General features: G+C 49.4%; 1 protein-coding gene across 1 annotated transcript; it reads right to left on the reverse strand.

The window, feature by feature from the left end:
* Window positions 1–1,703: 1,703 nt before the first annotated feature.
* On the reverse strand, window positions 1,704–3,919 carry LOC122161229 (transcription cofactor HES-6-like). Its single transcript, XM_042820466.1, has 4 exons — window positions 3,855–3,919; window positions 3,101–3,196; window positions 2,878–2,956; window positions 1,704–2,149 (listed from the first exon to the last, which is right to left on the reverse strand). Exons 1-4 carry the CDS (start codon window positions 3,915–3,917, stop codon window positions 1,704–1,706), a joined length of 684 nt encoding a protein of 227 aa, XP_042676400.1. The 5' UTR covers window positions 3,918–3,919.
* Between the last annotated feature and the right edge of the window lie 9,639 nt (window positions 3,920–13,558).

A 13,558-nucleotide genomic window follows, 5' to 3' on the forward strand; every position in this document is an offset into this window, starting at 1 on the left:
TGCACCCACGAAAGAAAAAAAAAAAAAAAGCACCGATTAGAAACAGGAAATAATAAAACCCACTGAGCACAAAGTATGTCCAAATGCAGAGTAAACAGCCAGAAATGGGGAGAAATACGTATTTCTCACTGATCTCTTTTCAGTGCAGTAACCAAAGCTGATAATTATAGTCAGTGAGGATTTACAGCATTAGGGAAAAGTATGTTCTTATGTCCGTGCTGTCAAAACACAGGAGAACACTAGTGTTTCCTAGCCCCTCTCCCAGCACAGCGCTGAGGTTACCACAAGTTGATAAGGTGCATTACCAAAATGATCGAGAAGAAAGCAGTGAGTTTCAGGCCCTATTCCGGGTTGGGATCTGCTGCTTTACCTGCCCTGTGGCCCAGCTCTGGGCAGAGGAGGTTCCTGTAGCAGTGCAGCAATGGGTGCTCAGGTCACATGCAGCTTTCTCTGACCTCAGCGGTGTGTGTGATAATCTCTGCCACCTGCCTTTCGTGTCTTTTCTCTTCCAAGATCCCTTTGGCTGCCTGTTATCAAGACCTGTGAGCCTCTGCGGCTTTGCTGCCTTTTTCTATTAAGCAGAACAGAATGCTAAATCAGAGGTGATGGTTTTCACTCTTTCAGTGCATCATCAAATAGATGGCGCTGCATCATTAGCCCCTCTGAACTGGGTGGCCGTTAATTTGTATAAGCAGTGTTTGTTTTCTTGTAACTGTGAAGAGCTTTCAACTGCCTTTGAGTTGAAAAACTGAGACCGAATGTCACGAGCTGAGCGGGTTTGTCCCACTCTGATGGGTACAGTTTGCAGGGAGTTTGGCCTTCTGCCTGTCAGAGTCCATCTGCAATGCTCTTGTAAGTCAAATCCAAAGTACAGCTGCAGGTTGACAAGCCCAGCTCCCAACTTCTTTTGTCACTCACAGACGTTACCATGATCCAGGTGATTCTGTGTGTGTGTGTGTGTGTGTACACTGCTTTTATTCAAAGCATCAACTGTGTTCAGAGCAGGCAGAAGGAGGATGGGAGAAACACAGTCGCTATCTTCCAAGAGTTTATTTAGAAAATAAACAAAGCCAATCTCTAAATGCAACTACAGGTGACATACGCATAGCTCACTTGTTGAACAGTTGCGTCAGTATGTTCAGGAACAATGTGTGGACACTGAGCAATACAGAGAATATTTCTAAACAGTTTATAACGTCTAAACTAAGTCTCTCCCTTTGTGTTTTCAGCACTGCAGCATTCCTGCAGGAATCAGAACTGAAATCTCCCATGGTTGCACAGGAATAGTTGTAACAATAACAAAAATAAGGAGATTGGCTGTTTGCTGCTTTGTTCTGTGGTGTCAGCTGCTGCATGAGATCCCAGAGGTGAGCTTGGTGCAAGAGAGGGTTGTTGTCATCATCTGATATTCATTGATAGAACATTAATTATTTTAGGAATGTAAGACAAGAACATTATATAATTAATATACACTAAAGAGCACGAGAGGATTCTATACAATAATTTAGATGTATTAAATAAATACAAAATAATAGCAGCCTTCTATAATGCAGGCTACACATAGGTTTACTTCGGCTTGAAGTACCCTGGTCTTTAGTACACCTACGGGAGCAGACCTGCTCCACAAGTGTTGTAAAGAAACATATCTATAAGATACATACATAAGAGTGTCTAAGGTTAGGATAAACATTTGAAAACACATTTTACCATGGTCTCCACATATCTAATGACCCCATACTAGGGTTATTATGGGAAAAATTGGGCTGCAGGACCTGTCTGGGAGGCACAGCATCGACCTGGCCAAAACCCGACAGCGAGGGTGGTTGGAATGAATTTTTCAAAGCCTGTTTGTGTTCCACTGGGTGGAAGTGCTCCTGAGATGTATTTGTGCTGGGAGTATTCCCTTTAGGACTCAGTGGGGTTTTTGCAGTCAGGAGAGGCTGCTGAGACGGGCTCGAAGAACTTAATGCTGCTTTGGAGGTGTCTTCTCCAGACCTGGGTAGGGATTTCAGCAGGTGGTTTAGCAGGCGTGCCCCCAGCGTCTTGTCCATCCACTCGCAGGTGAGGAGAAGGTTGTGGACCTCGTGCATGCACTGAATGTATCCCGTGCTGTACCTCTGCTGAGCTTCAAGGCCCACTTTGCTGTCAGCTGCGTTGAACAGGAGACAACTGGAGTTGGTAAGGGTGCAAAGCCTGCCATCCCACTTCAACACATTCAGCAGGTCCCCGTGTGCTTTGGCCCATGCAGGGCCTATTGCTTCCTATTGCTTCCTACCAATACCACTGTGGGGCTGTGACAGGCCAGTGCCTTGCTGCTCTGGGGGGACAGAAGCTCTGCGTGAGGGAGAACAGTGCTAGGCTCAGGGCTGGAGCAGGTAACAGCACTCAGGTTTCTTGGTGGAGTTTCCCACTGGGGCAGCAATATCACAGGGTATTAGCAGGCATTCCCCTGCCAGTCTGCCACTGTGCTCACAGAGGCCCCTCAAAGACACCGGGAGATGCAGAAACACCTATTATTTAAGAGCCAGATACTGACTTCTGGAGAAAGCAGATTGATTCCTGCATGGATTTGAGCTTAGTTTAATGCTTTACAGGAACGTGCGTGGTTTGCAGGGCTCGGGGAAGAGTGCAGGGAGCGGACAGCCCCCAGCATCCTGCTGCCCGTGGGCAGACAGAGCCACAACGGAACAAAAGGAGAAACAGGCGGTGGAAGGAAAATCTTCCGTGGTTTAAAATGTGTTCGGCTCCATCTCTCCATCTAGTGGTGAAAGCCAGCCCAGAGCAGCAGCGCGGCGTTTGCAAGAGGCTTTGGCCGAACTGCTTGGGGGTTGAATGTGCAGCCCTGTGCCTCAGGGGCTGCAGAGAAGGGGCACTTACCAATCAGCTTGCTGTTCTGGATGTTCTGGAGGTGTTTCACAGTCATTTCCAGGATGTCTGCTTTTTCCAGTTTAGACTGCTAATGAAGAAAGAGTTCATGAGCTGGGAAGCCATGAGGTAATTGTGGATTTTCACAAAATACAGAGACCCTCTCCCGTCCCCCCAAAAGCCAAACAGTCTCCATCAGCAGAGGGACATAATCTGCATCAAAATGAACACTTACATCCAAGTGGAACGCACCAACCACAGTCTCCTTCAGCTGGTCCAAGCAGTTGTTAATCCTTTCCCTGCGCTTCCGTTCAATTAGGGGTTTCCTTAACTGCAGGTGAGAATCAAAGAATCAGAGAATCGCAGAATGGCCTGGGTTAAAAAGGACCACAATGATCATCTAGTTTCAACCCTCCTGCTATGTGTAGGACTGCCAACCAGCAGACCAGGCTGCCCAGAGACATATCCAGCCTGGCCTTGAATGCCTCCAGGGATGGGGCATCCACAGCATCCTTGAGCAACCTGTTCCAGTGCCTCACCACCCTGTGGGTGAAAAACTTCCTCCTAAACAAGAGGAGGATGAATTGCAATAATGTATTTTTTGTGGAGAACGGAAGAAACTGGACTGCATGGGTTTCACGGGGGCAGCTTGGGGTCGGCATGAACTGGGAGAGCCACATCGCAGTGCGCAACCAGTGCGGGATGGCGTGATGCTCACTAAGGTCCGTACTGATGGAGAGCCTCCAGCTCTGGTAAGGGCCTGTCCTTTGGGTCACGCTAGCTCTGAATTCTCTTACTTCCACCCCTATTAGCCTGAATTTACCCAACAGAAACCAAAAGGCAGAGAAGGGAAGCAGAAAATAAATTTACACAGGTTAAATTCAGAGAAAACGTCTTTATAGTAAGAGGAAAAAAGAAAAAAACAACACTCTTTCCCACAAGCAATCTGCAGCACCCATCCCTGTGCGGGGCTCCCGCTGGGCTCCTACCTTCCTCTCCTCCTTGGTGCTGGGCAGCTTGTGTGCACCGCCGGCCATGGCTGCGGCCGTCATTGTAATCCAGCTGTCCGCCCGGCGCTGCCAGGACGGGGCGGGTGGCACTCGGGCAGCGGGTGCTGCCAGTCCCGGCGGGCGCTTTGCCTCTCCTCCGCTCCTCCGCTGTATTTATAACCCAAAATTAGCATGTGAAAGGGAACTCGCCTTGGCGGGACTTCTTTTCCCACACGAGGGGTCGAGCCCAGAGGTTTGTGACCATCAATCAAAGCTGACAGGGCACCGCTTCTTTTCAATGACCGCGGCAGCCCCCCCAAACGGCGACAGATGTCCGGCCTCCAAAGCCTTGCTTTGTAGGGATCTTTTGTTAAGGAAGAAGAGAAGCAAAACGGGCGTGCTCGGAGCAGCTTGCATGGCTCCTGCTCAATTTGCACAGATTCCCAGGGAGGGAAACAATGGTGGGACCCAGTTGAGTTACACCTGGGAAAATGTGTCTCTGCCTCTCTTCTCCCCTGTGTCCCCCTGAGCCAGCGCTGCTTTTTACCTGCCAGCCTGAGCCTCGAGCATCTTCAGTCCTTGAAGCAGCCTCTTAATTTGATAATAGAGTACTGGCAACCCAGGCAATAGAGAATTGACCAGTTCCTGCAGGAATTGTTATTGCAGGATAATAGTGATCGATTAAAAAGTGTTGACAGCAGGCAGCTATAGAACCCTTGCTTCCATCACAGAAACCCTCCAGGGAGAGCACTTCACGGACCTCCCGAGGATGTGAATTCTCTGTTGCACACAGCTATGTGCAGGGAATACAGAGCTCGTCTAGTTTGTTGTTGCTGTGTGCTATTTAGTATTAAACTTGCAGACAGCTGCAGAAGCAAACCAACCTTGAGGTGAACGCAGTCCTGTTGATTCTGTGGGATTTTTACTTGTTTGTTTTCCCCCTTTTCATGCTGCATTTGCTGTTTTTGGGTGAAGGGTGTGTTTCTGCTTGCTTCAGCCCTCTGAAATGCTAGTGCAGAAGCACAGGGGCCTTTGCAGAAGGCTTGGCACAGAATGGGAACATGCTTTTATGTTTCCTTACTTCTGTCTGGTTTTGAGGGGGAGCATGAAGGCATTTTTCATGGCTGTGCTTTTGCTTTCTGACAACTGCTTTGCTAACCACAGGATCCGGCAGTGTCCTACAGAGTCACCCAGGTGAAGCCCTTCAAGTTGGTGTCAAATGCGCCGCCTTATGTAAATGGACAGGAAGAAGTTGTGTTGGTTTAGAAGCTCCAAAAGCCCTCGGGATCCACTCTTGGAATTTCCCATCACCCAGCACAACGCTGCAGCTGCAGAGCCCTTACTCCACCCCTTCAGCCGTAGGTGGTGATGTACCCCAGGAATGGAGCGAGGACATTGCGTCCTGCACTTAAACGCTGTGTGGGTGTGTGTGCTTGTTTGTGTGTAAATGCAAACATTTCCAGCATGTCTGCACTCAGCACTGTCTGGGCTTATAAAGAAAATGTGTCCCCAGACATGTTATCGTGCAGGCAGGGGTTGTTTGTCAGCCAAATGCAGTTGTCCGGTTTTATAAGCATCCTACTTGGTAGGGGTGCATGAGGGAGAGCCTGAGATGGGTGTTTGTTACTCTCAGAGAGGACAGTTAGTATCTTGTTCTTTGTGATGCAGCACTGGAGTGGGAATGGGCACCTTGTATCAGGTCTGTCCCCTGCACAAAAAATGGAAGGATGTTCCACTGTCTGGTGTGAAAGCTCTTCACATCTGCCAAACCCCAACATTTAAGACTTTAACTTTTGTTTTTTGCAGGTTTTTTTCAATCAATTGGGAGAAGTGGCTGCATGACTTCTAGCCAGGTTTTGCTTTGCTGGTGGAGAAGAAGAGAAGTCACCTTCCCTGCTCCTAAAGCACACCCCCACCAGCAACATCTCACACAGAAGACGCACTGTCCTACAGCGACCATCCCATGGTTGCCCAAGGCCATCTCTGTTCCTGGCTCAGCTGGGCATTGCAGAGGTGTCTGAGAATGCAGTATTGTCCAAAGGCTCTGAAACACACCAGAAGAGGTACCCAACCCCAGCCCCAGCCCATGCCCGTTCCTCCCTTGGGCAGCAGGTTCAGGGCTCTAGGAAGCCCCCTGCTCACGGAGCCTCACTGGTTTCTGCTGGCAATGAGTTCATTTCAAGGTTCATTTGTAAGACAGCATTTCTGTGAAAAAGAAGAGCAGCTTTTGCTGTAAACAGTTATTTTACACCTCTCATTCAGGACAGAACCCTTTATGCTCCAAGCGAGGGGGTGCACGGGCGGGAGGGCCGTGCTGCCTTTCAGGGGAAGCCTGACATCTGTGCTGGGGATTGTATGGCCCAAACAGGCACATGCAAATGAGCACGGAGCATTAAAGAGAGAGCTTTTTGCAAATTCCCGCTTCCCTTTTGCATTTCGCACTGCCAGGTTTCGCTGAAAGGGGATTCTCCATAGCAAACAAAGCCTCCCTTTTTCCTGGGCTTTCCACAAAAAGCAGAAGGAAAAGGGTCAGTGCCGCTCGGAGTTTTCTTTTTTGCTATTTGTCTGCATTTCACACCCTGTAGAAAGAAAACAACTTTTAACATCTGTTCCTGCAGTTTTTAAGACGGAAAGAAAGGCCCTTGGAAATGGGGAAAGCGTGGCAGATGTTTGCAGATTCCCTCCAACGCAGATGTCTTGCTCTGAAAAAAGTTCCTTTAGGAATCCGTGGCCACAGCTCCTCTTTGACTCCGGACACGCGACTGCTGAGCGAATGAAGAGACGTGGGAAAGCTCTATTAGGACAAAAGAGCTTATTCAAACAAACCTGAGAGCCGTGAACAATCTAATAACCAGCAGAGAAATGGTCAGTGGCCCCAGCCCTGCCAGAGGGGCAGCGCTCCTGGGGCAGGGGCAGCCAACGGCCACAGGAAGGGGCCTTTAGTGCCTCTCACTGCAAAGCCAACTTCACCTCAAGTTGGAATATGTGTCCCTGGGAAGCAGGGAATGGTGCCACCGAGGTCTCTTCCACTTTGGTGACATCCACGTCCCATACATGACCGCTGATGCTCTTTGTGATCTGCATGCTGAGGCCTCACTCTAAGAGGCAATTGCTGCACAGAAGGGCATTTTGTAGACCCAGTTCAGCTCCTGCTGAAGACAGACAGATGTGAGATGTAGGGATGTCCAGTGGGGCTGCTGAGCTGCTGGGTGTAGGCCCTGTGGCAGGAAAGCCCCAGGAGGAGGCAGCACTGCGCTCCCAGGACTGCAGGCTGCCCCTCTCTGCACCCCAGCATCCTCCCCAGCACTGACACTGTACTGTAGGCAAAGGCTTCTTCCTTGGGGAGCTGATGTCAACCCTGTCTCAGCCATCTGTAGGCCAGGCCTGCAGGATCCTCATTTGAAAGCACAGGTCTTTGTTTACTGCCTGGGTGCTCTCAGCTGCGACATGCATCAAGTTCTTCAGCAATGCTGTGATGGCTCCAGGATGAAGGGACATGTTTTTCTGGATGTCTCAAGTAATTTCAATCCCTAGGAGACCAGAGGGAGCCACAGGGATGCTTTCTAGTTTCCCATTCTGTCTTTTGGGGTCTATATTTCTGCTGTATATTTGCTAGAAATTAGAGAGAATGGCATAACTTAAACACATTGTGTCCCTCAGTCCTTGCCCCGCTGCCATGGATAGGAAGAGGAAGTTCTCTCCAGCGGCCCCAGTTTGACCAGCCTGAACGCTGCCACCACTGCCTTCCCAGTCCAAGGCACCATTTCCCTGCCCTTTCCCTGCAGACAGCATGGTCGCTCTGAGCAGTTGGCTCCAGACAGTTCCCAGGCATCCACCCTGCTGGATTTACTTTTGGGTAGGAAAGATCAAATCCAGGCTACTTCCTTAGGAGCTGCAACCTTCCTGCCAAGTGCCCAGATAGTCTGGGAGCCGGGGGCAGAGCAGGGAGGAGTTAAGCAGAACCATTACAGGTGCCTGAATACAGCCTGTTAGCACAGCTGCTCAGCTGCAGGGCTTAGGCAGAAGTAACAGCGTGCTTGCTGCTCTGAGCAGGTTTAGGAGAGCAGCTATCAGTAGGGGCAGGCATTCAGTCTGCCCCAGCTTCTCACAGCAGAAACTCAATGCAGCCCCCCATGCATTGTGGCTTGGGAAAATGAGCAGTGTCAGCAGGGTTGGAGAAGGATGCTGCACACTGTGAGTGTGGGTCCCTGCTCACAAAGGGTGCCAGTGACTGGGCTGCTGGGCAAACAGCTGGGTGGGAGGGGTGTCCTGGCCCTCTGCTGCCAGCTGCTGTGTTTGATTTTGCCCTTTCTGTTTTTAAGGGAGAGGTCTTGCTTTTGGTGCAGGCAGTAATGCAGCATTTGTGAAGGGAGAAACAAAGCATCTGGAGCTGCTGGAAGGGTGAGGCCAGGGAACAACCAGCACATAGGGCACTGAGAAAAACTCAGCCCTGACGTGAGGACTCAGAACACACTGCGCCCTCCCCAAGGCAGGGATGGCCCCGGATCTCCATTGCCATAAGCAAACATTCACAGAGGAGAGGCTGTTTTCACAGTGATTTCAGTCATTATGACTAAATGGTTTTAGTCTGGTGGGTTTCAAAAGTTCAGCTCTGGTTCAAAGTTGAGGTTTAAAAGAAAGGTTAAACCTCTTCATTAAAAGGCTCATATCTGCTGCTTTTGGAACAGCTATAAATCACACTGCTCTGACTTTCTCTGTCGCTCAAGGGTGGTTTGCTCCCCAAATGATTCCAGCACGAGAGGAATGTGGCAAAGAGCTGTAAGTGCCAGAGAGGTGACTGCATGCACCAGGTCAGGAGGGAACAGTCTGGGCAGGTAGGACTGCTCCCAGCACAGCAGCATGTTAACCAGTGCTGTTCAGAGATTACTCACTGTCAGCCTGTGCCAGGGGGAACAGGGCTGCACTTCCAGCCTGGCCTTTGTTCATGATGCCCCAGGAGATCTTGCAGTGAGAGGAGATGTGGCTTTGCTGGGGAAAGGCTGCTGCAGGGACCCTTTGTAATGGCAGGTTATGGGGCTGCTGACTTATGCAGCAATGGTCCTAGGGGGAGGGAAGCAAGAAAAGACACTGAAAAGTTGAGTTCTCAAGTGTTTGGTCCCTCTTGGTGTCATTGTTTTCCTTCTGGGCAGAAAGGAAACAGATAGGACTCACCAGTATTAGCAAGATCTAACGCTAACACTAGACAGTCCCTTCTCCTCAGCCTTGTTCACATCGCTGGTGAGGACTGACAGTTGATGTTCTCACTGTTGTCTTTGTGGTTGAGTGGTGGTCTGTCAGGACAACATCCCATGGAATTCTTCATTGGGTAGACAGGGACAGGAGCAGGGCCAGAGGTTCACCTGCTGCAAAGGCATTTATGGATGGAGAGGGACTCACAAGGCATAAGGTAGTGCAGTATGGAGTGTCTTCATCATAAGAGAATTCCTGCTCCAGAAGCAGTAGGGGATATCTCTGGAAGTGCTGTTGGTATCTCTCAATCTGGCTGTTGTACCGAGTGCTCCAATCCTCACCTGCCCCAGCTCGGCACGCTCAGTATCCAAAGAATGAAGCTGTGAAGAGTCTGGGGCACAAAGTGTGATGGGGAGCAGCTGAGGGAACTGGGATGGGTCGGTCTGGAGGAGAAGAGGCTCAGGGGAAACCTTCCTGCTCTGCAACTCACTGACAGGAGGCGGTGGTGAAGTGGGGGTCGGCTTCTGCTCCCAGGTTAACAGCGATGAGATGAGAGGGAACAGCCTCGTACACCAGGTTGGATCAGTTTGGATATTAGGAAACATTTCGTCTCAGAAAGAGCAGGGAGGCACTGCACAGCTGCACAGGGCGGTGGGGCAGTCACCATGCCTGGAGGTGTGCAGAGCTGTGGAGATGTGGCACTGAGGGACGTGGGCAGTGGGCATGGTGGGGTGGGCTGGGGTTGGACTTGATGATCGTAGTGTCTTTCCAACCTTAATGATTCTGTGATTCTATGATCATATGACTGAATCATCCTCAAGAGTGGACTCCTGGTATAGGGAATAATTACAAGGCTGGTACCAGCTGAATAGTTTTCAGCTTTTCTTTCACACACACCCCTCCAGCCTTTGTGTTAAGGATGAGCTGACGTTCTTGCCATTGCTCAACACGTCTCCTGTCTGGCAGGTTAGCAGAGCTCCTGGCCCTGCAGGAAGTCTTATCTGCTTTCTTCAGCTGTAGAGCTGCTGGTTGCAACATGGACTCTTAGGCCAAGAGTGAGTTATAGGAAGAAGAAAATCTGATAAGTTGTGTGGGTGGTGACACAGTGATAAGGTCTAACCTGCTGTGCTGGAGTGGTGTTTGGGGATGAAGAGCCACGCATGGTGGGGAGAGTGCAGGGGGCTTTGAGAGAGTGTTCATAGAGTTCTTGAACATTCCTCATTAGGCATCCCAGGGTTTCATTTTCTTCAAGAGGGCAGCTCTGGGCTTTCTCACACTTTCTGTATGTGTAATGTTACCAGATGCCATCTGATGACAGACCTCATATATAATGCAGCAAGTGCTTGGTTTGTCCAGCAAGTTCCGTTTTCACAGCAACTTCTGCATGTGTGCCTGGCTCCCGGGCGTCAGAAAACCAGAGCTGGGCACCCGTAGCAGCCTCTGCACATCCCACACAGCCCGTGTCTTCTTTGCTACTTGGCTCCTGAGGCTGCAGAGGCTGAGAATGAGAGGCTTTTGTGAGACAAAACTGTCCTATGTGCCTATGAGTAACTTCAGCTCTCATCCCAGTTTGGCCACATGCCAATAGCAGCTTTCTTTTTATAGTACATGTGTATACGTGTGCTGACACCACATCCTGACCCCCTGACACAAAATACCTTGTCAGCGTGAATGAGGCAACGGGGATGGCCAGCATTCATCCTCTGCAGGAAGAACAACTTGCAGCCTTTGTGCCATTATGTTTTCTTCAGCCTTCTGCACACCGGCTTCTTCTGCAGGGTGCAAAAGGACAGCCTGCAAGGCAGTGGGCTCATAAACAGCACTTCCTTTGTGCTGCTCACTTCTGGCCCCGCAGGGCTGGGATTGCAGCACCCGAGGAAGTGAGGAAACACTTGGTCAGGTTTTTGTGCTCGTGGGTTCAGTCCTACACAGCCCGGGTGGGTCAGCAGAAAGACTGCAGAATGGGATGGCATGTGCCTCAGGGACTCTGGTCCTTACCAGCTAAATCCAGCCTGGATTGCACATAAAATCACATCCTGCTCTTTAAGGTAATCTTTGTGTACACACACACACACAATTAAAGCAAAAACCTGTAAGATTTCTTGTGGGTTTCGATCTGTTTTTAGTTTTATAAATATAGCCTAGTTTTAGCTTTTAAGGTAAAGTTCTGTTTCTTCCTGTCTCAACTTTCCCCACTGTGTACACAAATGTGCAGACAGCTGTGTACTTGCACACCTGCAAATTTAAGATTTTCAGCAGATACACATTCAGGCATAGGGCTGAGTAAGTCAGCTGTGTAAACGCATTTACTTTCAGAGGTGTCCAGGTGAGTGATGCTGAACTGGAGAAGGGGCTCAGCCCCACCAAAAACAGTGCCAGGCAGAGAGAGGCAGAAATCCTGAGTGCCTTCCTCATCTGGAGTCTGTGTTGTCATCAGGGGAGTGAGGAGGAGTGGTGCAGAAGAGCTTTGAAAAGGCCTGGGGAAAGTCTCTGTGTATTTGCTGGCGTCGCTCAACTCAGACATGTTTCAAATGAGACTGCAGCAGCTCTGCTGCTAACCCAGCCCCACAGCAGCCCAAATCCAGCTGAAGCACACAGAATAGCACTAATCCCATGTCGTTCATTGTAGCAGCACTTTGGTGAGAGAGCTAATTAATTAGTTTCTGTAAAGTCCTTTGAAGGTGTAAAGTGCTAAGTAAGTGCAGAGCGGTATTACCCAGAGGGTGTGGGCTGACAAGTGCAATGGGCACTGTTTAAATACGAGCATTAGTAAACTCACCTGAAAATATCCTTAAAATGCAAAAGAGCAATGTGCCAAAGGAGGGTCAGCTTCTGGCCAAAGCTGCACATGTGGTGAGGGCCAGGGCAGAGGTACCCAGCCCTGGGTGGGAGGGAGAGGGATGTAAATGGGATGCCCCATCCCTGGAGGCATTCAAGGCCAGGCTGGATGTGGCTTTGGGCAGCCTGGTCTGCTGGTTGGCAGCCCTGCACATAGCAGAGGGGTTGAAACTAGATGATCATTGTGGTTCTTTTCAACCCAGGCCATTCTATGATTCTCTGATTCTATGAATGGATTCTGTGCTTTACAGATAACTTTCAATTGTTCTACAGCAATAAAAAGTTTATTAAAAGGATATGGTTCAGAAGGGCAACATACTGCTCTTGTTGCTGTACAGGAAATGAATTTGCAACCGGGGTTTTTTCCTATGATTTTTCTGGCAATTGTTTTTCTGTTTCTGGCAGACTTTATGTGCTGCTCCGAATTCCTGTGACTTGCAATCATATTTTAAAAGCAAGTTTTAATTCTGAAATGGCAGCTTGAATTGAAGACAAATCGTAGCATTACTGTGAGAAAAAAGAAATCCGGATCTGGATGACCATTCCGTGTACTCATGCTTTCTGTTGTAAATACTTTCTAGGGAGCATGAGTCTGTTCATTACGTACTGCTTGAATGAGCAGACAGACAGCAACATGCTCACCAGCAGGTGTTTCTTTGAGGCCAGAAACAGCCACAGCGTGCAGCGGGGGTGAAATGCAGCTTCAGGAAAATCACAGGCACTTATGAAACTGGGCGATTAGATTCAGCCACTGCTTCTTGGCCTGGTCCAAAGTCCATGGAAAGACTCAGAATTCTTTTCCTTCTAGACTTTAAGTAGAAGGTACCTGAGTAGGTCTGAGACTTAAAATTTTCTCCCCAAAGCCTTTTCCATGAGATTCTTTGTCAGCGGGTACAAACCTGTGTGTCTGCCTCTGAATTACATCATTGTATTGCCATAGCTGAGCAGTCATGAACTGAAAAGTAAACTGGGTGTTGGTTAATGTTATTTCCTCATTGTATATCTGTCAAGGCACTCGTTATTTTTTCATGTGCCATTATGTCGTGCCCGTACACTGGCCTTGTAGTTAGTGGGACCTTCTCCCTGCCAACCACGTGGAGAGGTGTGAGATACATGAGGTAAGGGCATTTATTTCTAACTTCCTTGTCTATTTTTCTACTGCTCCCCTTAGCCTCTGTTCCCAGTGCCTCTGCCTGAATGAAACGAGGGAGATCTCAGAGTAAGATAAAATGAGGAATCGCTTTCCCTGCGTGAGGTATTAAGGAAGAGGAGGGGTTAAGAAAGAAGCCTTGATCCCCATTTGCAGGGCAGCACCCACGTTCCCAAGTAAGGATGAGAGTAACCACAAAGTGTCAGCAGCACAGTCAAAGTTCAAGATGTTTAAAACATGTCCTCTACTTTCTTCCTCTTTAAAGTTCTCCCTCTGTTTTTACTTATCCATCTGCGTGGATGTTCCCCATTCCCTCCTTCTTTTCTGGGCTCTCCTCTCCATTCCCAGGCCCTGGTTCTTGGGAAGGGACATCCTTGGGGACATGGTGGGACAGAGACCCGGGGGCAGTGGGGTCTGTCAGGAGGAAGAGGGGATGCAGAGAAAAGGCTGCTGCTGCCTCTGCTCCTCTGAGCAGACCCGAAGCTCTTTTTCATCAGATACAGCAGCAAGAGGTCGGGTGCCGTTA

The sequence above is a fragment of the Centrocercus urophasianus genome, unplaced genomic scaffold, assembly GCF_019232065.1.
Source record: "Centrocercus urophasianus isolate 14NV4802_14NV808 unplaced genomic scaffold, USGS_Curo_1.0 seq_19, whole genome shotgun sequence".
NCBI classification, from domain to species: Eukaryota; Metazoa; Chordata; class Aves; order Galliformes; family Phasianidae; genus Centrocercus; species Centrocercus urophasianus.